Raw genomic sequence first — 27,377 nt, forward strand, 5'->3', positions numbered from 1 at the left:
ACTCACAACTATCCGTCTGGTTGTGTATCTAACATTAACGTATTTGAATTCGAGGCCTAGGGTTCAAGCCTATCTCGATACTTCGCTAACTCTCTAGCGATTTTCACTACCAATGGGCTCCTATAGCCTTCCAGAAGATACTCTCAGAGCTCAATAGCATATATCATTCTGATTGATATTGTAGAATAGATCGTTATATGCGATTGTAGCATGTAGAACCCGAATCCCCCCAATATAATAGATATTCCATCGAGACAACCGAGTCTAGCTCCCATCCCCTCCTTTATTCTCCTTTAACCTCTTTTCTCATCAGTATCATCCAAACCTATTCTATTAACCTACTTCTTGCTCATCCTTATATCGGACGATATATACACGTCGTTGAGAGAGGAAGATGTGTTGCCGTGTTGGTGGTTTGTTGCAACGGTCCCAAAATAGACAAGCGTACGTGCAGTATTTCACGCAGGCTTCGTCTGAGGCAGCCAATCAACTGCCGCGCGCCGAGTTGCAGGTGGCAGCCAACCAGCCATCTCGGTCTCTCTTCCACTCAGAAGCACTGTTCCCCCTTCGATTCTTTCCCCGAATATCACCATCCTGTCATCATCCTACATACATTTACATATCATCAACCTTCGTCTGGCCATTCTACTTCCTCGGGGACGCGATTCTGAGAGTTTTCTTCGAATTCTCGTTCACCGTACCCTCTCCCCCTGATTCCACTCGTTCTTCCCGAATAGCCTGCGTAAGCGGTGCTAAGACGCCTGAACGATGGCTGACCCAAACAACGTTGCCGCTCTCCTCGCTGCCCTCAGTACGTTCTATCTATAACCTCACCAAGGCTTCCAATTTCTCGCCATCTGGCACTAACAAAGACCCTTCCTAAACTAAATAGCGAACCAGCAACAGCAGCAACGTGGAGCCGGTGTCCAGACTCCTCAAACCCTTCTTGCGAATCTACAACAGCAACAACAGCAACCATCTGCTCAACAGGCTGCGAATCCAAATGCCCTTGCTGCTCTGCAGTCCCTTCTAGCCAATGTTCAGCAGCCAGGTGCCCCTGGAGGGGTCGCTGTTCCTCCACAGGGCAATTTCCCTCTCCCTCAGCCGACCGGATCGGGTGCCTTGGACCTCTCCAACATTCGCCCGTCAAATACTGGGTCCGTATCACTCCAAGATGCAATCGCGAAAGCTAGAAACTTCGCGTCTGAACGTGGTATTCAACCTGGTTCCTACCAACGTATGTCCTGTTATCATGACATCCTTCCCGCTTACTAAGGAACCAACTAACCTCTTTTAGAACCTGGTGGCCCTCGGGATTTCGATCGAGGTAACGGTGGTGGTAACAACCGACCATACAACCAGGATGCAAGGTCTCGCTCAAGATCCCCCGGCCGTGGTAGTAATTACGGTGGAGGTGGTGGTGGTGGTGGTGGCGGTCCCCGTGACGGCAACTTTAACCCTAATCCATACCGGGACGAACGACGAGGTCGTAACCAATACAGCTCTCCCCGTCCTCGAGACCGGTCGTTTAGTCCTCCCAATCGCAACCGTCGAAACTCCCCACGGGGATACCGAGAGCGCTCTCCTCAAGGCGAAGGCAATATCACCGATCATATGATGATCGACGCGTCCCTAGTTGGTTTGATCATTGGCCGTCGTGGTGAAACTCTCAAGAGAGTAGAGGAGATGAGCGGTGCCAGGGTGCAATTCGTTGCCGACAGCAGGGGAGAACCGGAACGTGTCTGCAACATCACCGGTCCAAGAGCCGCTGTACAGTCCGCTCGGCAACAGATTCAAACGATAATATCTGAGAATAGTGCCAGCAGTATTCGCGACGATCACAGGCGGAACAACTATCATGGACATGGACACGGTCACGGTAAACACGGTGGTGGCCATGGCGGCGGCGGTGGAGGTGGCGGAGGTGGCAGCGGGGGCAGCCATAGCGGAGGAGGTGGTGGTGGACCTGGCGGTGGTGGCGGTGGTGGTGGTGGTGGCGGCGGCGGCGGCGGCTCTGGGAAACAGGACCCGGCACACCACCCCGTCCTGAAGGAGGGTGGTAAGTACACCAAATTCCCCAATTGGTGCTTCAAAATCTAATGATTTTATAGAGAACAGCATGCAAATAATGGTACCTGACAAGACTGTTGGTCTCATCATCGGCCGTCGCGGGGAGACCATCCAAGATCTTCAAGATAGGTCGGGATGCCACATCAACATTGTCGGTGAAAGCAAATCGGTAAACGGATTCAGGCCCGTCAATTTAATCGGAACGACGGAAGCAGCAATGCGTGCTAAAGCTTTGATTATGGAAATCGTTGAGTCTGACGTACGCCCCGGTCCCGGCGGCCCCGGGCCTCAAGGAGGTGGGAGTAGCGGAGGCGGAAGCGGAGGTGGAGGCGGAGGCGGAGGCGGAGGCGGCGGTCGCCAACAAGGAGGTGGGTACGGTAATCAAGGTGGGGATAAGAATGGTGAGACTATTCGTGTTCCGATCGATGCCGTTGGAATGATTATAGGAAAAGGTGAACGAATCTCAACCCTGTCGATTCGGCTCAAGCTAACTTGTTACCGTAGGCGGTGAAACGATCAAAGAGATGCAGAATACGACAGGCTGCCGTATCAATGTTCTGAGCCAACAGACCTCGGACGGTGAGCGTGAGATTTCGTTATCTGGTCCTCCAGATGCTATCGCTCGTGCCAAAGCAGCCATCGACGAAAAAGTTGAGACAGCAGTAAGTGTTTATCGTTCGTTACCTCCAAACGAAGGCAAAACTAATGTAACCCTTCTACAGCGTCGACAAGGCCAATTGAAAGGGTCTGATATGAATTCTTCCGGTGGGCAAGCCTCCCCTGCCGGCATTGACCCGCAAGCCTATCAGCAAGCGCTCAGCGCTTATGCTCAGGCGGCGGCAGCTGCCGGCGGTGGCGGTGGCGGACCACCACAATCCGGATCTACTGACCCTGCGAATGACCCCTACCAGGCTTACGGTGGGTACCAGGCGTATGCTCAAACATATGCACAAATGTACTATGCCGCCATCGCAGCCCAACAGCAGCAACAGAACCAGCAACCAGGTGGGCCCGGTGCCCCCGGCACATGACCTTCGCCCTTGTCGAGCCGTATGCTACAATGACCATGCTCGCCATGATGAACATCGCATGATAAGACGCGTGAATCGCCATAAATTGAGAAGACAGTAACCGACAGTCCTTGTATGCTGGATATTCGCCATTATGACGACGCCTTTGCCATTCTTACATGACCTGGTGCTGGATGACTATACGCAGCCTACTGCTACCTTTAACAATGACCGGTGCATTCAGAACATGCTTTTTGCTGGTGACTACTTTCTCTCTCTCTTCTTTTCGATAACGACAACATGCTACTGGTTTGAGACGATAAACCCGACCATGATCAATCATTAGTCGCTTGAGCACGAAACAGGCGACTAACAAGCATTCTCGCCCCTCCCCTTTTCGCTTTTTTACTTCGATATTCTTTTTCATCTTTTTTTCGGTATTACGGCGTGATCTAAAGTGGATTTGACGGCTTTCTTACTTTTTTTTATTCAATTATTTGGTTTCCCGACTAGCTTGGTTCTGAGTGCGGATTCGTATGCGAACCTTTCGTGATACGTCGTTCCTCTGAGCCAACTCTGGAGTGGTCAAGCACATATGATGCTCTGGAATCATGACTGGGCGACTAGATCTTGCGTGTGCAGACGCTCGGGCGAGGGTCATTCGGTGATATGTGGTGAAGAAAAGCATGAAAAAACAAACCTCTTAAAATCAACTGTGCCCCTCCTGACTAACCGGCATAACCATAACATAACATCACATCACACATGCATGTCCATCATCGTCATCGTTTATATATAGCTTATCGCCATCACACCGCATACACTTTTTAGCTGATTTTATTGCTTCTTCCGTATTGTTTACTCCCCACTCGCCCGTTTTATATCCTTCCGTCCTAGGTTCTTTTTGTTAGGGATCTTTTTTTTCCCTGCCTTGCAGCAGTATGCCTTTTCGCTTGTAACTGTATTATAGTGTGACATTGAGTATTCGTAAAAGTATTTGGGCTTGCTTGACTGTAGTTTTATACATAGACATGGATATATATGCCAATAGATTAGTAGGATTTAACCATTTTTATTTTCATTCGATCTCCGTTATCTGGTAGCGGGGCCCTGTACCTTTTTGTTATCGCCCCGCCCAACACGTCTTCCCGCGATATCGGTCAAGCCTTTTACAAATTCGATATAGAATCCGAAAAACTTCAATCGAACGTTCAAACGAACCGACACATCGTGATGCAGGCATCGCGCATCTTCACCCCCCTCACCCGTCGGCTTGTTGCCCGGCCGGCTTCAAAACCATCACGACTGGCACGTATCTACACCCCGCGCGGCTTCCACAGCAGTGCCACCTCCAGGTCCCCCCCTTCGCAACGTACGTGAGTACCTTCCCCATAACCACAGCCTGCACACCCCTCCCCCCGATTGCCATCTACCATCTCCGTGCTGATATATCATATAAACCAGCTCTACCTGACCTCCCAAACACCATCACCCTCGCCAACATTACCCACAACACCGACTCGCACACCAACATCCCCTCCACCCTCCTCCCCTACCTGACCCGTAACCTCCACCTCACCCCTCACCATCCGATCTCCAACACCCGTCAAATAATCGAATCCCTCTTCCCCCCTTCCACCTTCGCAAGGTACAACACCCTCCCCCCCGTCGTCACCGTGGCCCAAAACTTCGATTGCCTTGGTTTTCCCTCGGATCATGTGGGCCGTAGTAAATCCGATACGTACTATGTCAACAGATACACCGTATTGCGAACGCATACGTCCGCTCATCAAGCCGAGAAGTTTAGAACGCTCGAAGGGGAAGGGAAAAGCGGGTATTTGATCTCGGCGGACGTTTACAGAAGGGATGCGATCGATAGGTCGCACTATCCGGTTTTTCATCAGATGGAGGGGGCGAGGTTGTTCGACAGGGAAGGGAAGAGCGGTGGGGAATTGGTGGATGAGGTGTTGAGGGATTTGGAGGGGATGGAGGTGCCGAACGTGGAGGTCGCGGAGAGTTGTGCGCTTTTTGAGGAGGAGGGGAATCCCGTGCAAGTCAACAAGGGGCATTCGGTTGAAGAGGCCGAGGCGGTGGGCAGGCATTTGAGACGGCAGCTGGAGTTGGTGGTGTCGAAGGTATTCAGCGAAGCTGCGTTAGCGGCTGGCGATACCGCTGCTGCGAAGGAGAAGGTTAAAGTCCGATGGGTCTCCGCGTATTTCCCGTTCACATCCCCTTCCTACGAATTGGAAGTCCTGTGGAACGGCGAATGGTTGGAAATATTGGGGTGTGGGGTCATCCGTCAAGATCTGCTGGATTACGCGGGGAGGAAAGGGAGTATCGGATGGGCTTTCGGACTGGGGATCGAAAGGATCGCGATGTTGATGTATGGGATTCCGGATATCAGGTTGTTTTGGAGTCAGGATGAGAGGTTTAAGGGACAGTTCAGGGAAGGGGTTGTTAAGAGGTTCGAGGCTTTTAGCAAGTATCCGTTGTGTTTTAAGGATGTGGCGTTTTGGGTCGGGGAGGGGAGGGGGGCTGCGGCGGCGGGAGGTGCCGGTGGGGAGGAGTTTCACGAAAACGATTTTATGGAGTTGGTTAGAGGTGTGGGCGGGGATTTGGTGGAGGATGTCAAGTTGGTATGTATTCATTTTTGATATGGCAATGACGATGTTAATCGGGAGATATACAGATCGATGAGTTTACACATCCGAAGACGGGGAGGAAGTCACTGTGCTACCGCATAAACTACCGTTCTCTCGAACGAACTCTCACGAACGAAGAAGTCGATGGGTTGCAAGCTAAAGTCCGATCTCAGCTTGAAGAAAAGATGGATGTTCAGCTACGGTGAAAGCGAAATACCGAGAATCTCCGATAACTATCGAAAAGAGCAAAGCCGCTCTTTCTTGGGGGGGTTTGATAGCATTATATGGTACAAATAAGGTTGAGTGAGAAAAAAAAAGGACTTTTGGGGTGAAAACGCCATTTAGGAAACCTGTGGCCGCAGAGAGGAGGTGGTTGATGTGTAGGGTGAAGGTGGTCAAGGGAACTTCTTTGTGCCCTTCTCCTGTGGGATATATCTTTTTCTTCATACTCCGAAGAAGGGGGTTTGGTTAGAAGATAGGGGAATATGTAAATAATATGTACAGTATAAAGAGAATAAAAATTGTATATACGGAATATTGCTTATTCCAAGCAGCAAATGCCTTGTGCTAGGTGGTGCGAGGTTCCATCTACTCTGACCAAGAGGGAGAAAGGGGTTCCTTTGGAGCCCTCGTTATGAAGGTGGCAAGAGAGTTGTCCGGTCGTTTCATATATCGAACAATCTCGGTGGTTTCGATCGATGATACTCGTCCGGGAAGACGATATTTAAGCCTTGACGACACCGACTTGTGCTGCCTATAAAACGCAGTAACATTAGCATCTACTCGTGGTAGGTGGTAAAAATAAAGAAAAGGAACAACATACCCTCAAAACTCTCCCGTTCAACGAAAATCCCTTGCTCTGAACATGGAAAACAGTACCAGGTTCCTTCCCTTCCATGGGCGCCTCAAAAGTCGCCTCGTGCATATTAGGATTAAACTTCTCCCCAATAGGATCGAACCTCTCCAACCCATGTCTCTTAAGAGTCCCCATCAAGACGGTTTCGGTCATCTTTAACCCATCATGGAGGTTCTTAAAGTCCTTTGCTGGATCGGTAGAAGTATTCGTGGGTTGGGCGGTCAACGCTCGGTCCAGGTTATCGATCGATTCGAGTAAATCCTTGGCGAACTTTTGGATGGCGAAGTCTTTGGCGGATTTCACTTCGCGGGCGGTACGGTCTTGGAGGTTCCGGAAGTCGGCTACCGAGCGGAGATATTTATCCTGTTTGGGACAATTACTACGTTAGATTTCATTATACCGACAAGAGATATTAGCTAAACGGGAGAGAACGTACCTTCAAATCAGCAACCTCCTTGGTCTTAGCCTCCAACTCCTTACCAACATCCGCACCCACCGCCGACGCCTCAGCCTTCGCACCATCCGCAGCAGCAGTATCAGCCGACTTCTCGGCAGCAGGAGCCTCGGTCGACGACCACCGTGACAGGACAGTGGCGTTTCGCCACTGTAACGGAGTCGCCTGCGATCTTTGTAATAGTTTTGTGGAAGGTTGGACGAGTAACGACAGAGAAGGAGTACGAGTCGCTGCCGATGTTGTCAAGGAAGAGAACGGACGTATCCGGGCGGGAGAGAGGAGGGTTCGGCGGAGCATGGTGGCAGTGTTTTGGTTCTTGGGAGAAGCGGTGGAGGAGTTTGGATAGAGTGGTGAAAGAGAGAAGGTTTGGTCCTCGAAGAGAATGACAGTCAAGTAGTCCCTTGAGTATCCAGAATGGTGATGCTGGTAATGATGATCCGGATGGATGGATGAATGTCTGGGAGGTCTCTCTTTCTCTTCTCTTTTTTTTTTTTTTTTTCAAGGAAAAAATCGGCTATGAGCTCTTCTTAGCTTCTTGGAGACATCGCCGGCGCTTGGCGCGTTTACTGACCGGCGCGCTAGCAGATTACAACAGAAGCAACGCAATCATATCTTTATCAGTTCCTGTGAGAAAAGGATAAAAGTATCATGTATTCCGCGGTTTGCAGCTAAAATTCCACAGCGTTCAGATGGCTGAAATAGTCATGTAAGTACATGTAAGAAATATTAACAATACCAAGAGAGTTGCTGTTGTGAGTAAAGTAGAATCTTAGAAAATGCTAGAAAAAAGCACTATAACTCTCAGACAAAAAAGAAAGAAGAAGAAATATTCAATCGAGCTCAATTGCCCGATTCCAGCTTTGGCCATATGTATCATTGAACTCTGCCATGTCTAGAACCCATGACGTTCCATAGTACTCACACAATAGATCGTAGTAGCGCTTTTCATTAATACCCAGAGCCTCGCATGTTTCGATTGTAAGACGGAGGACGGGCTGTGAATACCGAACGAGTCCCCTCTTCGCCATGTACCGCGTGATCCTTTCTATGCTCCTAAGGTACCATATATCTTGCACCCCGTAATATTCCTTTCGGAAATCCAGATGGCTCTTTTCTTTCTCTATAGCGAGCTTGAAATCACCCATCAAAGAACTAATCCAGCCTAATTTAGAAAAGTACTCAACACTGGCATCCCTGTCCTCTCCGGTTATCCCGTCGATCTTTCGGTTTGCCGCATGTGCTGACTCAAAACATGACTTCGCCTCCGAAAGGCGGTTGAGTATCCCAACGGTGAGACCCATGCAATACCAGAGATGAGAGACCCCACGCCAGTCTCTAAAACCGGAAAGACTTTTCGATAGCATCAGTTGGTTTTTTACAAAATTGACAATGCCAATAGTCTTTTTCTTCTCTCCGTTGAGCGCATACGCATAGCCTAAGCTAACCAGGATCGTATATTGCTGGTAAACACAGCCGTCATTTTTAGACTGCGATATATGATACAGGAGCTCTGATACTTGGACGAGGTGCTTCAAATTCTGGTAATCTTTATTTCTGATTTGTTCGAGAACCAAGCTGTGGATGCAGCCTAAGATCCTGATGGTTTCAGAATGTTCATGCATCCCTAGATCTCGCAAAATTTGAAGAATTTTGTGCAGTATCCGTATAGAGGGGTGCATTGCCATGCGCATCGAAGCTATCTCTATGAAAGCTGTAAGTGCCGCTACGGAGAGATAATGGCCCGGTCCAAAACGGCTGGAGAGTGTGAAGAAATGGGCGGCTTGGTATCGAAAACTCAAGTAGAGTATATCGGCCCTAGCTGCAGAGTGACGGAGATAGCAGTTTGCAATCACATCCAAGTGCTCTGCATAAAAGATATTGATTTCTTTCCAAAAGGTATCCTCTGGTTGATTTATATCCTCCTTTCCTTTATTCGGGTCAAGTTGATGTAATTGCTGGTATACCGAGAGGGGTAACGGATCCTTGATATCACTCCGAAATAAAGAATTTAACTCCGCGTTCAACCCCCCGCGATCGTGACACCAACGCTCTCGAACAAGTGAATAACACTCTTCTACACCCAGGGTGCCTCCAGAGCGTACTCTCTCTTCTTCCATCTGTTGCAGGAAAAATGATGCTCTTCGCTTTTCATTCAGAATTCGCTCCTCGAGATCGGCAGCGAAACGGGCAGAGTAGTCCTTCGACTGCTTTTGCATTTCCGGGTGATCACCTTTGGATATTGCCATGTGAGCACTCTGGGCGGAATTTAATATTTCTTCACAGACAGCTTGAATGTTTTCGGAATGCTCTTCCATTCTTTCGTTCACTGGCTGGGTGATTTCAACTTGGCGTGGCATGTCGATATTTTCGGGAAGTTTTTCGTCTGATGATAGTGACTATGCAAATTAAGGCCAAAGAATTAAATGATTGGTCATTCTCTCGGAATCCATATAATCTCGGGTTTGAGGCTGGTGGGATCTAAGACTGAGATTATACATACGTGTTCACCGACCGAATCAATTCCATCTGCCCCTAATCTTTCTCGGACGGCGGAAGAAGTCGCATCATCAACGTTTTTACCCGACCAGGTCTGGGTACGAGACAAGTTTTTATCTCCATTCTCGTCTGTGTGAACATGATTTTCTGCCAACGGAAGGGTCCCCGAGACTAGGTTTTCCGCAGCCAAATCGATCGCGTCGTTGCTTATCGTCATCGGTGTGAAATACGTCAACCCAGGCGTCTGGTGGTCATTATTTTCATCGTCTATAAGATATGCCCTTGTCAGCTGTCATTCCGCTGCCTTCACGCTAACGTGATACCCTTCAAGGTGAACCTACGTAGAAGCAGTTCACTCTCACCGCCCTTGAGAGCTGCATTAACTTGCTTGTCCGGAATCACTCTTTTATCCTTTTTGAATTGAAAAGTGGTGCCAGGCTTTCCCTCATCCCTCCGCCGCCGATAAATGGTCCGGATATAGTTACGTTGTCGACGGTTGAGATTCCGTTTGCTGGTCCCCCACTTCGCCATTAATCTTTTCAATTGGGGCAATCTGTTCAGTATTGGATATGCATGAGTACTTGTATGTTTTCATCGCCAAATCATTAAGATTTTTTTGTGAGAAGCCTACTTGATGTCGACGCCTTTCTCACGCTTGAGTGCGTCGATGATGGCTTTTTGAGAACTTTTCTCTGCTGCTTTGCGTAGAATGAATTCCTTGTAGTCGTCCCATTGGATTGATGGGACATAGTCCCTCTTTTCCGTTGTAAACTCTTTAAATTTGAGTCCAGTTGACATTCTGGAGATCTCTCGAGGTAATATGGTATCGTTTACTTTAAGCTTTAGATAAACGATGGTAGAGTCTAGTCTGTCTATTGCCTGGACTTCGCTTCAGTATAGATCGGATTATAGGAGCGACTTTCTATATCGATGGCTCTGAAGAAAAAACCTCCTGAGCAGGACCGGAACCCACCCCGTTATATAACTGAAAAGTGGTAGCCTTCCGATCATGCATAGCGCCAAACAGGTCTCCAATTACCAGTGCACAAAGACCCATTACTTCCTTGCGCTGGGTTTGAAAAAGCTGGCAATCTTCCTTCAGCTTCGAAACCCCTCCCACCCGGGAAATGCAATCTGCAAGGACCATGCAGGTTTGCAAGTGCAAGTAACCCGTCTGTGGCGGCAGCTTCGAATCTGACACTGCTTGAACCAACGATATCGCACTTTAGAAAGTACAATTGCCTAATACGGTTAGTCCATGCGGTGGCCTGCAACTCTAGAAAGTACAAACACCGAATATGGTTAGTCCGAATCTGCATATCCATGTTGTCCTGCGGAGATGTTGTGTGACCGTGCTCATGCTACAGATTTATTTTCGATCACGAATATTTTCACCTTAATATTTCGTCATTTACATGATCATATGAAAGCGAAAGGGTCGAATGCCATTTTGCTTCTCAGCTCGCATCATCCAACGATATCCCCGGCCGCCACTGAGCTTCGATACCGAGAACGCGATAGCAAGGTCCTCACCTTTCCGTCTAGGTTCGATCGTCGAGGCTATACCAAAGCTCTCAATAAAATAGTAAAATTAGATTGTTCAACTCACGAGCGCATGCGTATTTCGGAGCGGTCAAGCCGGTGGTTGGCCCCGAGACTATCGATCCTTCTCCTCCGTATTTCCGCTAGGGTATTGTACGACTGTGTGCTATAATTCCATGATTTCCATCGGACGCGAGGCTAGGTTTCCATAATCATGCATTAGATGGTAAATGTATGTACAAATCAATGTTAACGTCCGACCGAAAACCCACCGTACCTAATACCGGAGGTCAACCAATGCCTCCTTCGCAATCTTTCCTTCCTGCTCCTCCGTCAACTGCGAATGCGACGAATCGAGCGTAATCCTCGGACCCGTAAACCACTTCCTCGCATCGATATAATAATACAACAATGCGCCACCCCACACTGCAAAATTGACCACGACCGCATAATTCATATTTTGAGGGGTGACATTCGGCCCATCGATGGGCATCCATGCCGTCAAGATGCTGAAAATCAAAAAAATACATGCGACGACGGCGATCGGTACGCTGAGCCCTCCGGTGTAAAAGGGTCCGGGGATGAATTTATCCCGTCCCCAGACGACTCTTGCGAATATCGGCATAAACCAGGCGAGATGGTTCCCGACTACTCCGATGGAGAAAAGGGCGGATGCGGCTGCCGGGGCGATAAGAGAAAAGAGACCCAAGATTCCGGAACAGGCCGAGCAACCCCATATCGTCCTAACGGGTACGTAACCGAATTCTTTCGAGATCTTGTTGAAAAATGATGCAAACGGTAGAGCACCGTCTCGTGAGAAGGCCCACGATTGTCGACTCGCCGCCACCAAAACGCTAGCTCCCATCAACCATTGATTGATAAATAACAATATCATCATGGCTATCGCCCCGTTCTTTCCCAGAGCGTCGAGATATATTTGCGCCACCGGTTGACCCAACGGGGAGTTTAGCAGGCTCTCGAGATCTGTCGTCATGCTCGAAGCAAAAACAATCATGATAACCGTTCCTAATATCCAACTTAATCCGCAAGATCCCATGATACCCCATGGCACCGCCGTTGTTGCATTCTGCGCTTCCTCGGAAAGGTGAATACACGCCTCAAACCCTCCGACACTCCAAATCGGACACATCCACGCCAGGAAAAAGGTCCATATGGCAGGCCAGCCACTTAAATTCTCCGAGTGAGTGAAAATCCACTCCGCGCTATTCGTATTTTTCTTCCCAACAGGAAGCACGATGAGTGTTACGGCAATTAACAGCACGTTTGCGACCATAAACATCACCTGTAACTTCGCCATAATCTTCGATGCGAAAGTAACAACAGTCGCGTGGGAGAGAACGCAGACGATAAAAACCAGATAAATCGTCCCACCTGTCGGAGCAAAGTCCTCGCCGTCACCGACCGCCAGGTGTACCACCGAAAGAAACATTAACGCAAACCCATAGTCTGTCGAACAAAGACCGCTGATAACTCCCAATGTATTCGAGTATCCAACCAGAAAAGCGAGTGGGTTTTTCCACCCCGGTGCGCTGAAATAATGTGTCCACCAGTAAAGTCCTCCCGCTGTCGGCATCGCAGAACCTAAGTCTGCCATCGCAACGCTGACAAGAAACGTGAACCCGCTGGCGATGAACCAACCCCATACCATACCGACAGGACCGGCCGGGATAGCGAATACTAATGACGAGGCTATCGAAGGGAGGAGACCGAGGATTGAGAATGCGACACTAAGGATTTCGAGTTTTGAGAAGTTGCGTTTGAGTTCTTGTTGGTATCCGAGCTTCGCGAGAGCGAAGGCATCGTCCGGCTTCGCCAGAATCTCGGGACTGGGTATCATTTTGAGGTCGTATCGGGAGAATCAAGCCTTTCCCAAGGTATTCTCGAAATTCTTTCTATATTGAATACACCATAGTTGAAGTTTATGTCGACGGTTTTAAGTCGAAGATCGAAGACCTTGTGGTGAGAGGGCAAGACTTTTGGAGGCGCAACTTGACGATGCATCATGATTTAGTGGGATTCCACGGTATTTAAAGGTGGAGAAGATATTTTGCTGGCCTATTCGGTTTTCTCTATGATAATATACCGTAAGGATGCCCAGAACGGATATCGCAAAAATATATCGATGGAAGAGGGTAGGAAATCGGCAAGTGTGGCTAAGAACAGGATCGGACTAACGGTTCGGTTATTCCTGCCGAAGTGAACAGGCGCTATAGCCCGCAACTCATAGAACAGCCGATGTCACATCACCGCTCTCGTACACTATGGCCTGAACGACTGTTGGCCATTTGAGTCCGATACCATGATGGTAGACCTTTTCTTTTTTGTTAATTTACGGTACTTGTCGAACCATAACTCTGCCGGCGTATGAACTACATTTGGGTTGCGTCGTGCTGTGTTGCAATTGTTGTAAAGCATATCCTCGGGTTACACAGAGCATGTGTTGAAAAACTAGGAGTTCTCTTATTGGGTTAAGAAATCTCCTCTAGAATCACCGAAGCCTGTAGACGGTGAAATAGGCCGGATGACTGCCAAGAGTAGACTAGTTACATAATCAGAAAACACATGATGTGCTAAAAGCATGACTTCCAACAGCATGCTGGTAGGCGTGGATGAGATTCCTTAGGAAGACTTTTGTATATCATGCCCTCTAAAATGTTCCGAGTGTTTGCAGCTGTCAAATTTGAAGCATTAAATAACTGCGTAAGTTCCGTGGCCGCCAAAATTGCAATTTGCTCTAGCTCTGTAACCTCCAAGTGATACTCTGCCATCGATTTTACCTGTAGCTGGAAAAATGGGGAAGAAAAAATAGGATTCTAGATAGGCTGATACCCGTTAGTCTCTAGGATCTCGAACCATTCGCTCCGAAAGCGCAATGGCCGCCTCCAAATCCTATCCAGCTACACAAACTCAACACTCCCAGGGACGTTACTCCCAAAATTTGAACATTTGTAAGCCATTTCAGAATATATCTTCTCGTGACGTCATTTGCATCCAGAAGGTCGAACTTAGGGTACGCCTCGGTCCGGCGGTAAGCCATTCCGGGAAATATACAAGATCGAGATCTAAAACGACCAGGGTCTCGTTTTTTAAAACGTGATAGGACCCAGGCACAAAATCCGATTAGGCTATACCCGGAGCATTTTCTCGGATTGAATCTCTGGGCACCTGACTATTAAAAAGCTTATATCGGCGGCGGCATGTCGGTTCATCCAAACATCTCAGAGCAACCCCAGATGGGTGTGTCGACAGCGTTTGAAATTGACAAGGATAATTACGCTCGGCTTAGTTGGGGCGTGGTTCCGGAAATGAAATTTCTAAGAACATATTTCCAGGATCCTTGGTTTACGATCTGATGGCTGTGGTTTTGAGGTAGTTACCACTGGGTTGAAAAGGTATAAATACCTGGTTCGAAATACCAAGAAAATGACAAGACTGGACAAGCTTTCGAGAGTTCTTGGTGAAGCTTGGTGCAGTCTATAGTACCACACACCACCGCAATCCTAACTTGTAGTTCGAGAAGACTTGGATATATCGATACCAATATACATACCTAGATATAAGGTATCACTTGGACAAAATGTACGTTAAATCTACTCTAGCAGGCGCATTGCTATTGAGAATTGCGGCCGCGCAGCAGTCGGTTTGGGGACAGGTAGGCATAACCGGTTTTGAATCGTTTCATGCATATGTAAACTGTTCACTAACAAGGATCTAGTGTGGAGGTATCGGTTATACAGGTCCCACGAACTGTGCTGCAGGCTCGTATTGCAGCGTGTACGAATATGATCCTCTTATCAGAAGTATCATGTGGAGCGGAGCTGATCATATACATCTAGTTTGAACCCTTACTATTCTCAATGTCTCCCCGGAGGGGCTTCTACGACGACAACATCTCTTACCACAACCCGCTCCACTACGCTCTCGACAACTGTGTCGAAAACAAGCGCTAGCACTGCAGGTACTACTGCGACGGCAATCAGCTGTGCCTCCAACACTCCACCTGCAAGCGCGGGGAGTGTCCAGTATGCTGGTATTAACATCGCAGGCTTTGACTTCGGATGCACCACCGATGTAACAATCCTCCCCCTTTCTTCAAATTTACCTCAATTGATATCTAACGAATAAAAATTGTAGGGAACCTGCAATGGAAGAGTTAGCGCTCCACCTACTCAACAATTCCAGCACTTTAAGAGCGATGGGTTCAATACCTTCCGTATTCCTATCGGCTGGCAAAGCCTTACACCACAACTCGGTGGCACACTTTCCGGCCTGATCAGTCAATATGATTCCACCCTTCAACAATGTTTGCAAACTGGTGCCTATTGTATTATCGATATCCATAACTAGTAAGCCTGGTAGCTTGTACTACGCCCCCTCGTATACTTGATCAAACGATAGCTTACAATTCAAATTTAGTGCCCGCTGGAACGGTGGCATTGTTGGACAAGGTGGCCCGACTGATGACCAGCTCGTCAGCCTGTGGACCCAGCTCGCCCAGAAGTATGCGAGCCAGCAAAAGGTCTGGTTCGGCATCATGAACGAACCGCACGATGTGAATATCCAAACTTGGGCCGCAACTGTCCAAAAGGTGGTCACTGCTATCCGTAATGCGGGTGCGAAGACTCAACCCATCCTTCTTCCTGGAAACAACTACGTATGTGATGTACCTCCTACAATATATCTGCCTATCCAAAACTAACCATTGTATTTAAACAGGCCTCAGCGGGAGCCTTTATTTCATCGGGCTCCGCGGACGCTCTTATCCAAGTCAAAAACCCAGACGGCAGCACCACCGGCCTAATTTTCGACGTCCACAAATATCTCGACTCTGACAACTCGGGTACACATGTCGAATGTGTTACTGATAACATCGACTCTGCGTTCCGTCCCCTCTCTTACTGGCTCAGATGCAAAGGCCGCCAAGCAATCCTGTCAGAAACCGGAGGTGGTAATGTACAGAGTTGCGTGACGTATATGAACCAACAATTGTCATTTTTGAACCAGAATAGTGATGTTTATTTGGGGTATATTGGCTGGGGTGCGGGAAGCTTCGGGCCGACTTATGAATTGACCGAGACACCAAATGGGGATGGGACCGATACTCTACTTGTGGAGCAAGCGTTGGTTCCGCAATTTCACCCGTAGATACATCAAGTTATACTAGAGTGAACACGATTTTTGTACATAGAGTGCGACAGTGTATATAAATTCCAAGTCAATGTCAAGGGAAACGTAACGACTTCGAGGCTTTTAAAAACTCCAACGTCCAATCCTGCGTTGTGACATCTCGAACACCTAAACGTAACCTCCGACTTCACAAACGTCTATAGGCGTTTCTCAAACCCCAAATCTCCAACCTTCGATTAACACTCATACCGACCAAAATGGCGCCACCAACTCCGTTCCCTCTCCCCGGAACAACAGCGACTACAACTGCAAATAATGGCACCGCCACGCAGAACCACCCTACTACGGCAGTCCAAACAGTTCTCTCATCTCTCGAGAACCTCATTGAAGCCGATAGTTCTGCAATATTGGGCGACCTTGATCTTCTATATAAGATCAACGAAGCTGCGCGAGAGCGCTATAAAGCTATGACCGAGGCTGCGGTGGGACTAGAGACTGATAGCGAGTATTTACGCGGGCGGTGTAAGTAGCAAAAATGGATCCAGTATTCTTTTGAGGATGCATGTTTTTTTGTATGAAATCGTCGAGAATTGAGCTGATTTAGCTGGGGCATATTTTCCCGAGACAAACAGATGCCGAACTGAAGAAATATACAAAGCAAGTCGACGATATCGATGAAAGGGTGGGTGATCTTGAGAAACTTGTCAAGGAACTAGATGAGTGGTGTTCAGAACTTGGTAAGTGTTCCACCAATTTACATATCGGACTTCGCTAGCTAACAAAGTTCAATTCAGAGGTTAAAATAAAGAGACTTGGGAATAAGAAAAGATGAGTGCACAGTAGAGGGGCTAATATCGTAACATCCCACTTTTGAAGCCCGGCTCCGGTAGCCGAGTCATTTCTTGTAGTTTAGCACAGCGTCTTTGAGGATATATCGCATAATACCCAATTTTTCATACATTAGTCGCCATTCTCAATAGCAATGTAATCCTTGGTTGAATGTATAGGTATAGTGTCGTTACGGTGAGAAATACTTTTGATTGCTTCGAGGGATTTAAGAAAGAAAAAGGAGAAATTAAAAGATGAAGGTAAAATTCCGCCAAAAAGAGCACTAATTGGTAATTAATAGACCACACTTCAGACTCTCTATTTCTTCGGCCTTCCCCTGCTCTTTGCCGGCGCTTTACCTTTTCCTTTACCGAAATCCTCATCTCCATCTTCATCGTTGTCGTCATCTGCCGCCTTCTTGGCCTTGCCTTTCCCTTTAGCAGGAGCCTTACCTTTCCCTTTTGCCTTTGCTTGCTTGACATACTTGTCTTTGCTCAAATCAGCATCTTCTTCTTCGACCGCATCTTCGGCATCCTCGACCATCTCCAGTTCATCTTCATCTTCCTCGATCGCTTCCTCAAAATCTGGCTGCTCTTTCTTAGCAGCTTTGCCCTTTGGCGCAATGACATTGCTTGCCTTCATGAAAGGCATTGGATGAGAAGCTGCGTTATAGCTATAATAAAAAGTTAGCATTGCACCGATTGCAAAGGTTCGAATTACTTACGCCTTCGTAAACGCCGCCTTCGCTGCTGATGGGACCTTCAAGGTTTCTTCATTTAGTGGCCCAACTCCAAGCTCAATAATGGCATCGTAATCCTCCTTTGTTAGGAAGTAATCATCCATGAGCTCGATCATTCCATCGACGGCGTCCTTTCCTTCGCGCTCCAGCTGTCGACAAAGCATTTGCCAGAACATGGGCACATAGAATTGCCGGACTTCATGTCGATCCGCAGAGCACCTCAATCTCATATGACTCTGAATCTCCTTCACGTATCGGTTAAGTTTCTGCTGTTTTGAATTTTGTCCGAACCATGCCGAGAACTGCATATGCCCGCCTCCGTAACTTCCAGACATAAAGCTCGACGGCGCAACAGTTGAAAATACTGCGTGGACTGGCATCATGCTCCAATGTTGCTGCGGTCCGTGGATCATCGCATCGACTAGATCTCCATCCGATATCGATTCAGCAGCTTTGTCAGCCAACTCTAGTAACTTCAAGCGCCTTTCGGCACCTTGGCAATTATTTGCCCGTTGCGGGTTCGGCTTGAGGTAATTGTCTTGAATCATCAAGTACGAAAACTCGTGATCGTTGAAGTACAACTCAATCTTGTCGTTCAAAGTCTTCTTGCTGGTTGGTGCAAACATATGGCCTTGAAGAAGCTGCTGTGCGATATCCCATGGCTTCAAGACGACATGTTTTTGCCAAGCCGATGCCATGTTTTTGCTTTCGTCGAAGCTCATTTCCTTGCCACTGACGCCGAAGGTCGAAAGCATATTGATGATTTGACGAATGTCGGAATGGGAACCTTCTGTTAACGAGTCGATAGCTTGAGGGGTGAGCTTGAGGCCCTCGCGGTAACAGATAGTCATCATTCGAGTTCTGATTTCAGTGGCAGTTGGACGTCGGAATTGAAGATCGTAGGTGACGTGGTCGAAAGGTTTCATCTTCGGCAGCCGGCGGTCGTTACAGATGCAAATAACGGGTATCTGTGTTTTCCGACAGATTGCGGCCATCTGCCCGACACCGCCTCGATCACCTCCAGACATACCGTCGACCTCATCCATAATTAATACAATCTTCTGTTTCGCCGCCTCAACCTTCTTATCTCCGGTATTAAAGTAGCCCATAAGACTCTTGTTGTCCAAAACACCCTTCAACGATGTATCCAACAGCTTTTTGCTTCGAGTATCACTGGCGTTCGACTCGAGAACATCATATCCTTCTAGTTTCGCGACTAGATGCGCCGCCGTCGTCTTGCCCACACCTGGCGGCCCATGAATCATCACGGCTCTATAAAGACCACTTCCGTCTGGCCCCGGCATTTTGAAATTCTTTTTTAGATTCTTCGGCCAGTTCTGTAGCCATTTCTGTAGCTTATCAACCTGCCCTTTATTGCCACAAATCTCCTTCATGGTTGACGGTGAGTATTTCACAGTCCATAGCTGTGAGTTTGCATCCTTTGCCTCTTTGCCAGGCGCAACGGTAGTATTTGGCTTCATCTCCTTAGCGATTTCCTGAATCTTCTTCTCCTCCTCCTTGGCCTTCTTTACAGCAGCCTGAGCAGCCGTGCTGTCGCCACCATGTGCGGGGAGTTTGGAGATGAGCGCAAACAGTCCATCCTCATCGATAGTTTTCAGTTTTAATTCTCGGATGGTTTCGAGTTTCTTCGGCCCAGCTTCGCTCCCCACCACAACATAACTGGTTTTTCGAGATGGACCACCAGTGACCTTTCCTCCGTAGCGTTTAACTAGCTCGATCGCATCTTCTCGACTGATGGATTGCTGGTTACCCGTAAACACGAATGTCAGGCCGGCAAGGCAGTTCTCCGCTCCAGTGGGTATATCTTTCGTCCCAGTTGGTGGCGGTGGGGCCGCCTTTTGTTTGTATGCATGGTAATTGAATCTATATTAATTGTTAGCGAGCTACTTGCGATCCTTTTTTGGAGGAAGAATTTCAACATACTTCTTGGTATCGTCTCGCGGGGGTGGGGTTGGCGGTCGAACAGTAGGGACAGAACTCAAGATCTCTTTGATCGACTCTGACTCCTCGACCTCCTCGACCTCCTTTCTCTTCACCGGCGTCTTCCTCTTAGCCGCAGCAGTTGCCTTCTTTTTTGGTTTCGGCTGTTCATCCTCTTCTTCGTCGTCATCTTCGGGTGTTATTGACTTCCTCTTCCTTCCTTTAGGCGCAGCGGCAGCAGCAGTTGTTTTCTTTGGGGTGACCTTCACGGCACTAGCCTTCGCCGGTTTGCCTCTTGCCTTAGGCTTAAAGTCTTCCTCTTCATCGTCTATGAAGTCATCCATGTCTTCGTCCTCATCGTCCTCGTCATCTTTATAATCATCCATATCCATATCATCATTCTTTTTCTTTTTCTTCACAGGTTCATCCTCCGCAACCTTCCCGTACTCGCTCTTAAATATATCGTCGCCGTATTCATCGTCATCGTCGTCAAGATACTTGGCATCGTCGTCATTCAAATGAAGTTTCTTCATGGTAATATTCTTTTTGACAGGTGGAGCTGTGCGAACGGGGCTAGTACGGGTGATTTTGTTCTTCCCAGATGAGGCGAAATAGGCGGACGCATCTTCGATAGGCTCTTCCTGTTTGCTATTCGATTATTTGTCAATACCACTATGGCTTTCCTCATCGTATATTCGGATATAGGGAATGTACGTTTTCGGTGCCTGCTTAGGGATCGGCTTCTTAGCCCTATCATGGTAAATTTCATTAGACATTATACCATACCAAAACATAGATAAAGGATAGCTTACGGGGCTGGCTTTACTTCCTCTTCTTCATCATCAGACTCGACTAATATTTCAGGTGATACCGTCAGTCCTATGATCTGAGCTTCGAGTTTCCAGAAAGTCCAAACTAACCAACTTTGCGTCCTCGTTTAACGGGCTTCTAAACAGCAGGACCCTCATCGTCAGCATAAGGAGCAACTAAATCGCGCGACTGTAACGTACGGCAGGCGGCGGTGCCGGCTTTTTTGGAGCTGGAGCGGCTCCGCCCTTTGGAGCGAAGAAGGACCGGATATCTGCCGGCATAGCTGGAAATTCGTTGAACCGATAGCTTGAGGTTGTGAATTGACTTGCCGAGTGAGGACGACTTGAATTGCGGGAGGATAGGGGACCGGAGATATCTCGACCCAAGGTGTGCTGAGTAATAAACCGGAATTTTAGAACTACGGCGCGTCACAAATGAGGTCGGAATTGGAGCTCAATGGTCGCGTCGCAGAATCCCTGTCGACGGCTGACCACGAGACTGCCGAAAACGGAAATGCAACTTTTGCAACACGTGCAACTTGCATCTATCCAAAACATGAACCTGTTTCTCTAGACCCCGACATTTGCATTGCCGTTATTCAATTCAATTCATAGAATATCTCTATAGCCTATATAAAAGGTTTCGTCACAATATAATATTTTTCTAGGCCATAACCTGCGACCAAACCGTCTAACAAATAGTCATCAACGGCTACTCAGACTCCCTAAATATTACTACCATCTCAGACTGCTCAACCGCATCTTGCAAAATAGTTTGACAACTTATGGGCCTCCGGTTATTGCGCCTTGTAGGCCTCCCATGGAAATATTTTGAGATTGCCGGTTACGCATCGTGGAGATGTTATTATGCAGCGGCAGAATATTACTTGCCAGCAGGATCCGGGCACGGGGTTGTATTGTGCCAGTGAAAGGGAAAGTTTTATAACTTCTAGATCGTCTTGCATTCGAAGCTAGCAGATAGAATTGTGTTCGAAGATCGTAGATTTTATCAATGAATACCTATACCGGACCAACGGATATCGATTATAGCGATTTACCAATGTCAGTTTTATGTATCTCATATCCCGAGGTGGAGGACACTTCAAGCGTCTTCAATATTAGGATATAATGGAGGCCAACGCGGGTTGCCTAGCGTCGAGACCGATAATAAAGAGAAACAAGTAGAAATCCAACAAAGCCAGCCTTCCCTTTTGTGATATACCTCTCAAAGTCGAAGTAAATCACACCCAAGCAAACCTCATTCGGTTTATGGTACTACGCACAACTAACTGAAGATTAGAGGAGCGATGGCAGTGTGACTACGAGAGCGACCTGCTGGAACAGGCTTATCGCGTATCAGGAGGATTCGTAGAAATTAGTACTATTGGCGGTACTACATCCTCTACTACATCTACCAGGCCCCCAGCCACTACATCGTCTATACCGACTACAACGTCCGTAAAGTCCTCAACAACCACAAAACCCCCAACTACGACCCCACCGACGACGACGACTCGTTCATTCATTAACAACTGCAAGCACGAGCCAGCGTCCTCCAGTCCAGCTTATAACCCCCCGCCGTCAAAATCCCACAGAAAATAAGCAAAGCACTGTAACCCTCGCGCGCTGCCGAATATGCCCCACTCCTTAAGCCCCTTTAAATTTGCAAATATACCTTTGTACCGTATGCATGCATGCAGGTTTCGGATGCGCGAGCATTCAACATGATCTCGTTTATTCCGTAAATATTAAGATAGAACCCTTCCCACATACCCGTCACGTTGGGGTAGATGTAGAAATTGTTGGGAAACGAAGGAAATTTTAATTAACTCCTTGGATTCCCAGCTTCAACCAGGGTTAGAACACCCATGCCTGTGTAACCTGTTGGATTTTACAGGGAAACAACACAAGATCTTGAGTTCATGAAGCGATAGGTCGGAGATCAAGGTTTACCGTAATCTCATGAATTAGGTATAATACCTCCTCCAACAACTGTAAGGCTTCAAAATATACACATCATTATTTCGGTCAAGAGATTGCATTCCAATCGTCCAAGCCGGCCGGGGGAACGAAAGTTAATGTTCAAATTCATCTTCGTGTTCATATTATTAATTAAGCTATGGCTACTCCCGGTCTGGCGGGCAACTACCCCCTACTCAGCTATACATACAAAGTAGACATGTAATAGCAGCTCAAGCCTCAATCCTAACGCCGTAACCCTAAAACCCTCCTTATCATACCCCCTAGACTATCTACCCAAGTAGTTCAGGGTGATTCCTACCAGCTGTGCCCACGCAAATCTCAATCCAAATATTAAGAACATTTTGGTAACCCTTCACAGAAGCATAAACATTTAAAAAAAAAAAAAGTATGTACCAGAAAGTGAAGTTCAAAGAGAGGGACAGCAGAAAAGAAATGGTATTTTAGCTATACAAAAAGCAAGTCCCATTTCAAACCTTCTATGTGCTAATTTCCCAAATCAAAAGGACAAAAATCTACCAAATAGCCATAATCCAACAGGTGGTCGAGTATACCTCTACACCACAAACCCCCCATGCACACCACCACCGCCGCCTCCTGGTCCTCCGACATCATTAGCATAAACCCTCACCGGAATGCTACAATCAAACCCATCACACCATACATCCCTCACCGCCGCAAACAGCTGTCCCCTCTCATCTTTCTGTGTCCTCTCCATCAAAACACCCTCTCTATACCCATAATACGGAAAATACCCATCTTGTTGCCCGGGCGTCGCCGGCACAACTTCTCCCATTTCATTAACGTGTGCTGCCGGTGAGGTCGCTCCGGCAGCGGTACTATGCTGCCTACTGTGCGTTGAATTACTAAAACTGTGCGCGGCGATGAATTCCACCCTCAAACTCCATTTGAGTGATACACCTGAAGTTGAGAATTCCGGTGTGCCTGATTGGGGGATTGTCGGGGAGAAGGTTATGCGTTTGGAGAAGAGACAGGTTTCGGTGTGTTGGGCGTGGACTTTGCGGGTTACGCGGTAGAGTGAAGAGCTGGATCTTAAGGCGAGAGATTGGGTAACAGTTTCATGAGTTTCGAGGGTGGCGTTGACCTAGTTTCGAAGAATGTTAGGGTGATGAAAGTAAAATTGGTGTAAATCAAGACATACATGATAGCAAGGGATCTGGGCGTTTGAGAAGTCGATCACTGCAATTATCGCTTCGCCAAGTTTATATGCTGGTCGCGCAAGCGATAGGTTTGCGACTTGCTTTCCATTTCTCGTGATTCCAAAAATCTGTGATGCTCCTTGCTGCCCCTGTAGCTTTGTAACTGCAAAATCTATCGCTTCTTTTGCCGTAGGTTGTTCGGGGATCGCAAACGAGTTTCGACGGGATATCGTAATTGAAGGAGATAGTATGCCGGTTTGGCCGCCCGGCGAATAAGCACCATTGGTTTGAGTCTCGGTATGCAACAACTTTTCGGCATATTGAAGAAAGTCATCGAGCGAAGATTCAGGCTTATTGGATTTCCTGAGTTTCTTGGGTGTCGCCGTGGCTGTGTTTGGTTTGTTCTCATCGATAGCCTTGACTTTCGCCTCGTCCTTGAGCAAGATGATTGGGTTGAGAAGGTCGTATGTGTGGAGGCCACCGCCGGCTAAAATATATTAGATCAGGCTCATCGATATCAACAAGAGGGAACTCACCATTAACATGTGGGAACACCCGGAAGGGCACCTCGATCACTTTTGGATGCTGGACACCCTTCCCAGGTCTCTGCGTCCCGATCACAATGTTGTAGACCACCTTAATAGCCTTACCCTTGTGCGTCGGCGGCAACTGCTTCGGTAATGTGAAAGTGTAAGTGTAAGACTTGCTTTCGCCGGGGGCAAGCTTCAAGTCCACGAATAGAATCGATTGTGGTGTGGAAAGTATCGGTATTGATCTCGAATCTACCCAATCATTAGCATCCTAATCCTCAACCATCCAGAAAAACCAGACATACTCGCAATATTCTTCATCTCGGCGATAGAGCTGACATTCCCTCCAGTAATTAAACTCCCCAGCCCGCTTGTAATTCCACTAGTGATGCCGTTTGTGATACCATTTTGAAACCCATTCGATAGATTCCCCCATCCGAGACCTCCAAACAATCCGCTTTGGTTTTTCCTAGTCTCGATTCCCACCACCCCACCGCCCATCTGCCCTCCCACTATTCCTTTCCGTTTGACTTCTTCGAACGACCCCGTCTGCACTAGCGATCCGTCCAACATGAAACTACCCTGCACTTGCGCATATCCCATCATCAGCACCTCAGGCGCCCGTGTCGTGGTATTCCCGGAGAGCAAACTAGATCTCCGACTATGGCTGCCCTGACGCATTAGTAACCGCTGGTTGAGCTGAGTATCAAAATCCGATAGTAGGGTATCCGTGGTGCTATTCGGTAACGAGTAGAAATCGATACTGGAGCGGGGTGTGTTATTGTCACTCATAATTTGAGAGTTGATAACCTTGCTGGGTGGAACGTGCTCGAATTCTGAGGTGGAATTGTTGGACTCCTCAGCCGGACTGACGAGTTCAATGTTGGCCACGCCAGGAAGGAGGAGGTCCGATGCGTAGGGCGAGTCCGATTTTGTCGCACCCGGTCTCGGAGGGTCATTCGCAGACAACGGAGGCGTCTTCGCGGCGTTCGCGCTGGGAGGAAACTTGAAGGACCGGTTTAAAGACCCGTTGGCGACGTGTCTGGGACTCGGATTTCGGCGGGGAGATGTAACGGAGAACGATGTGAGAGATTCTTCAATATGGTGGGTCGGTGTCTGGGTTCTATCGTGCCTCCTGGGCAGGGTAGCTACGCTCTATCAGTATTCACAGATCTACCGGCAGGCAAATGGCAATCAAAGCCTTTAAAGGACCTACCCGACTGCGGTGCAGCTCCAAAACCGCCAACCATTGGACTCCTTTTCGGATTGTAACTTAAACTCGTACTCCTCGAATGAGGTGTCGACCTTCTCCCGGGAGTCCTGGCTTGTACATCACCACCAGCATCCGACCCAATCGACACAATCGATATCGACCGTTTATGCTTATGCCCAGCACTCCCCAACGCTGACTCTATAGCACCACTACCCTGCGTCGTCGCTGTCATCGGACGAACCGTACTAGCCGCTGGCGATCCTAACGGTGTACCCTGCGCCACCCGTCGTGCACTCGCCGGGGTAGACAACGACAAGCTGGGCCGGTGCTTCCTCGCATTGGCAGTAGAAATACTCCCAGGCCTTTGTTTCCGCGAAGACGACCCGGAGGACTTCTCGGCAGCAGCGAGAGACAAGGGTGGTTGTTTACTACGTCGTTCATTGTACGGGTTTTTAGAGTCAGGATGCTCCGCTATGCTGCCGTTTACAGCACGAGAAGAGGTGGTACGGTGTGAACCCGGGGCGGGAGCGATGTTTCGGAAGGTGATGGTGCATTCGATGTCCTCGCCGGCAAAGACGGCGGCTTTGTCGCCGAACGAGACGAAGACTCGGATATTCGAGGACATCGGTGGCGGGGGGTATATAGCCGTATAGATGGCGGATTGAAGGCGTTCGAACGGGAGGATACTGTCGAAAGATGGACGGAATACGGCGATGGCACGGTTCGGACTGGAATCAGGCGTCCGGACGGAGGTTATGAGAAGTCCGAGAGCGGGAAGGGGTCCATTGTGGTGCAGATGTTATGTTCTGGTGAATGTCTGCGGGCTGAAACGGGCGGGCTGGTTTGGTGTTCGGTTTGGTCTGGTTTGGTTGCGTTGGGGAGCTCAAGCGGTGCAGTTCCTGGCGACCCATTCGAGACGAGATTCCGCTTCCATTCCGATCCTGACACGCCCCATGGCAATTACTAATTACTTCACAGACGGATGGGCATGTTGGGATATTGCCACCGAATGTTCTATCAGGTCCTTTTTCGAGGTAAGCAAAATGATAGTACCGCTGACGGACATGAGCTTGGAAATGTATGTAGAAATAGCCACGAATGGAGGAAATTGAGGAAATTTCACGATAGAGGATGCTTCCGGATCCGTACGCAGAGAATTATGAACAGTCAAATGCGATACAGGCATGCTCTATATAAATGATTTCAACATTCAGCCCTGTCTATCGAGCCATCGATATTCCAAAATCGAAGCAGATATAGAACCAGCCACAGCGCGTGACAGCGGCAACCAACGAATCAAAATCCAACAGTTCCCCGCGTTGGCCGTGCCATTCTATAATCCCGCGATTTATATCCACGACAGGGCTGCTGGATTTTCCACCGTCTGTGAGGCTGAACGGCGTTCTAACTTGCATGCATTCAGGAATAATTCAAGGATATGGAAGGAAAGCTTTTTTCTTCTATAAGAGCCTTGGTTTGTTTCGTATCGTTTCGAGATTCGTTTCTCTTTTTAAATTTTTGTCAGATTAATATTCAGCATTCTTTCATTTGAAATCCAGCTGGGTTTCTGTTCACTCCTTTTTTTATATCTACGCCAGCTTCGATAGCTAGATTGAAAGCAATATTAATATACTCTATTATAACAGTAGACTATGATATTTATGGTGTACTAGTCGGTATCGATATCCACAGTATATTAATAATGATACCACAAACCCTCCTATCCTCCTCCTCCTCTTCCTAAGCCCCCCTAACTAACCGACGCCCCCCCAAACAATCGGCCCTCCTGGTTAGCCCTCCGCTCCTGCGCCCAACTCTGCTTCTGGCAACCCTACTCAGGCAACTTCCGTTCCGACGCCATAGCCTCCTGCACCCAACCGAACATCTACTCAGGCGCCTTCGAATCCTGCTGGTGTCATAAACTACATCAGCAGCTGCGTTGGCTCAAAATTTAAAGAT

General features: G+C 48.1%; 9 protein-coding genes across 10 annotated transcripts; 4 read left to right on the top strand and 5 right to left on the bottom strand.

Moving 5' to 3' along the window:
• Positions 1 to 768: 768 nt before the first annotated feature.
• DFL_006743 (uncharacterized protein) lies at positions 769 to 3,101 on the top strand (the record flags this gene model as incomplete). Its single annotated transcript, XM_067636219.1, has 6 exons — positions 769 to 811; positions 893 to 1,237; positions 1,298 to 2,059; positions 2,112 to 2,522; positions 2,575 to 2,732; positions 2,793 to 3,101. 6 exons carry the CDS (start codon positions 769 to 771, stop codon positions 3,099 to 3,101), a joined length of 2,028 nt encoding a protein of 675 aa, XP_067487858.1.
• Positions 3,102 to 4,313: 1,212 nt separating this feature from the next.
• On the top strand, positions 4,314 to 5,928 carry DFL_006744 (uncharacterized protein; the record flags this gene model as incomplete). The annotated part of the gene is made up of 3 exons (XM_067636220.1): positions 4,314 to 4,452; positions 4,545 to 5,716; positions 5,770 to 5,928. The coding sequence occupies 3 exons, from the start codon at positions 4,314 to 4,316 to the stop codon at positions 5,926 to 5,928; spliced, it is 1,470 nt and encodes a 489-aa protein (XP_067487859.1).
• A 518-nt stretch (positions 5,929 to 6,446) lies between these two features.
• Positions 6,447 to 7,329, bottom strand: DFL_006745 (uncharacterized protein; the record flags this gene model as incomplete). Its single annotated transcript, XM_067636221.1, has 3 exons — positions 6,447 to 6,476; positions 6,546 to 6,941; positions 7,015 to 7,329. 3 exons carry the CDS (start codon positions 7,327 to 7,329, stop codon positions 6,447 to 6,449), a joined length of 741 nt encoding a protein of 246 aa, XP_067487860.1.
• Positions 7,330 to 7,862: 533 nt separating this feature from the next.
• On the bottom strand, positions 7,863 to 10,543 carry DFL_006746 (uncharacterized protein; the record flags this gene model as incomplete). Its single annotated transcript, XM_067636222.1, has 5 exons — positions 7,863 to 9,428; positions 9,533 to 9,795; positions 9,870 to 10,081; positions 10,160 to 10,407; positions 10,502 to 10,543. The coding sequence occupies 5 exons, from the start codon at positions 10,541 to 10,543 to the stop codon at positions 7,863 to 7,865; spliced, it is 2,331 nt and encodes a 776-aa protein (XP_067487861.1).
• Positions 10,544 to 11,347: 804 nt separating this feature from the next.
• Positions 11,348 to 12,928, bottom strand: DFL_006747 (uncharacterized protein; the record flags this gene model as incomplete). Of its 2 annotated transcripts, none has more annotated exons than XM_067636223.1 (1): positions 11,348 to 12,928. In XM_067636223.1, one exon carries the CDS (start codon positions 12,926 to 12,928, stop codon positions 11,348 to 11,350), a length of 1,581 nt encoding a protein of 526 aa, XP_067487862.1. The 2 variants fall into 2 exon arrangements, with proteins under 2 accessions (XP_067487862.1, XP_067487863.1); XM_067636224.1 differs by having other exon boundaries at positions 11,348 to 12,085.
• Positions 12,929 to 14,668: 1,740 nt separating this feature from the next.
• DFL_006748 (uncharacterized protein) lies at positions 14,669 to 16,236 on the top strand (the record flags this gene model as incomplete). The annotated part of the gene is made up of 6 exons (XM_067636225.1): positions 14,669 to 14,743; positions 14,807 to 14,865; positions 14,928 to 15,162; positions 15,226 to 15,437; positions 15,508 to 15,745; positions 15,808 to 16,236. The coding sequence occupies 6 exons, from the start codon at positions 14,669 to 14,671 to the stop codon at positions 16,234 to 16,236; spliced, it is 1,248 nt and encodes a 415-aa protein (XP_067487864.1).
• A 239-nt stretch (positions 16,237 to 16,475) lies between these two features.
• Positions 16,476 to 17,050, top strand: DFL_006749 (uncharacterized protein; the record flags this gene model as incomplete). Its single annotated transcript, XM_067636226.1, has 3 exons — positions 16,476 to 16,740; positions 16,851 to 16,955; positions 17,013 to 17,050. The coding sequence occupies 3 exons, from the start codon at positions 16,476 to 16,478 to the stop codon at positions 17,048 to 17,050; spliced, it is 408 nt and encodes a 135-aa protein (XP_067487865.1).
• A 314-nt stretch (positions 17,051 to 17,364) lies between these two features.
• DFL_006750 (uncharacterized protein) lies at positions 17,365 to 20,817 on the bottom strand (the record flags this gene model as incomplete). The annotated part of the gene is made up of 7 exons (XM_067636228.1): positions 17,365 to 17,719; positions 17,771 to 19,669; positions 19,730 to 20,374; positions 20,441 to 20,476; positions 20,539 to 20,578; positions 20,647 to 20,674; positions 20,737 to 20,817. The coding sequence occupies 7 exons, from the start codon at positions 20,815 to 20,817 to the stop codon at positions 17,365 to 17,367; spliced, it is 3,084 nt and encodes a 1,027-aa protein (XP_067487866.1).
• A 2,254-nt stretch (positions 20,818 to 23,071) lies between these two features.
• Positions 23,072 to 26,043, bottom strand: DFL_006751 (uncharacterized protein; the record flags this gene model as incomplete). The annotated part of the gene is made up of 5 exons (XM_067636229.1): positions 23,072 to 23,620; positions 23,678 to 24,162; positions 24,212 to 24,457; positions 24,511 to 25,353; positions 25,422 to 26,043. The coding sequence occupies 5 exons, from the start codon at positions 26,041 to 26,043 to the stop codon at positions 23,072 to 23,074; spliced, it is 2,745 nt and encodes a 914-aa protein (XP_067487867.1).
• Between the last annotated feature and the right edge of the window lie 1,334 nt (positions 26,044 to 27,377).

The sequence above is a fragment of the Arthrobotrys flagrans genome, assembly GCF_004000055.1.
Source record: "Arthrobotrys flagrans strain CBS H-5679 chromosome Unknown unitig_8, whole genome shotgun sequence".
In the NCBI taxonomy this organism is placed as follows: domain Eukaryota; kingdom Fungi; phylum Ascomycota; class Orbiliomycetes; order Orbiliales; family Orbiliaceae; genus Arthrobotrys; species Arthrobotrys flagrans.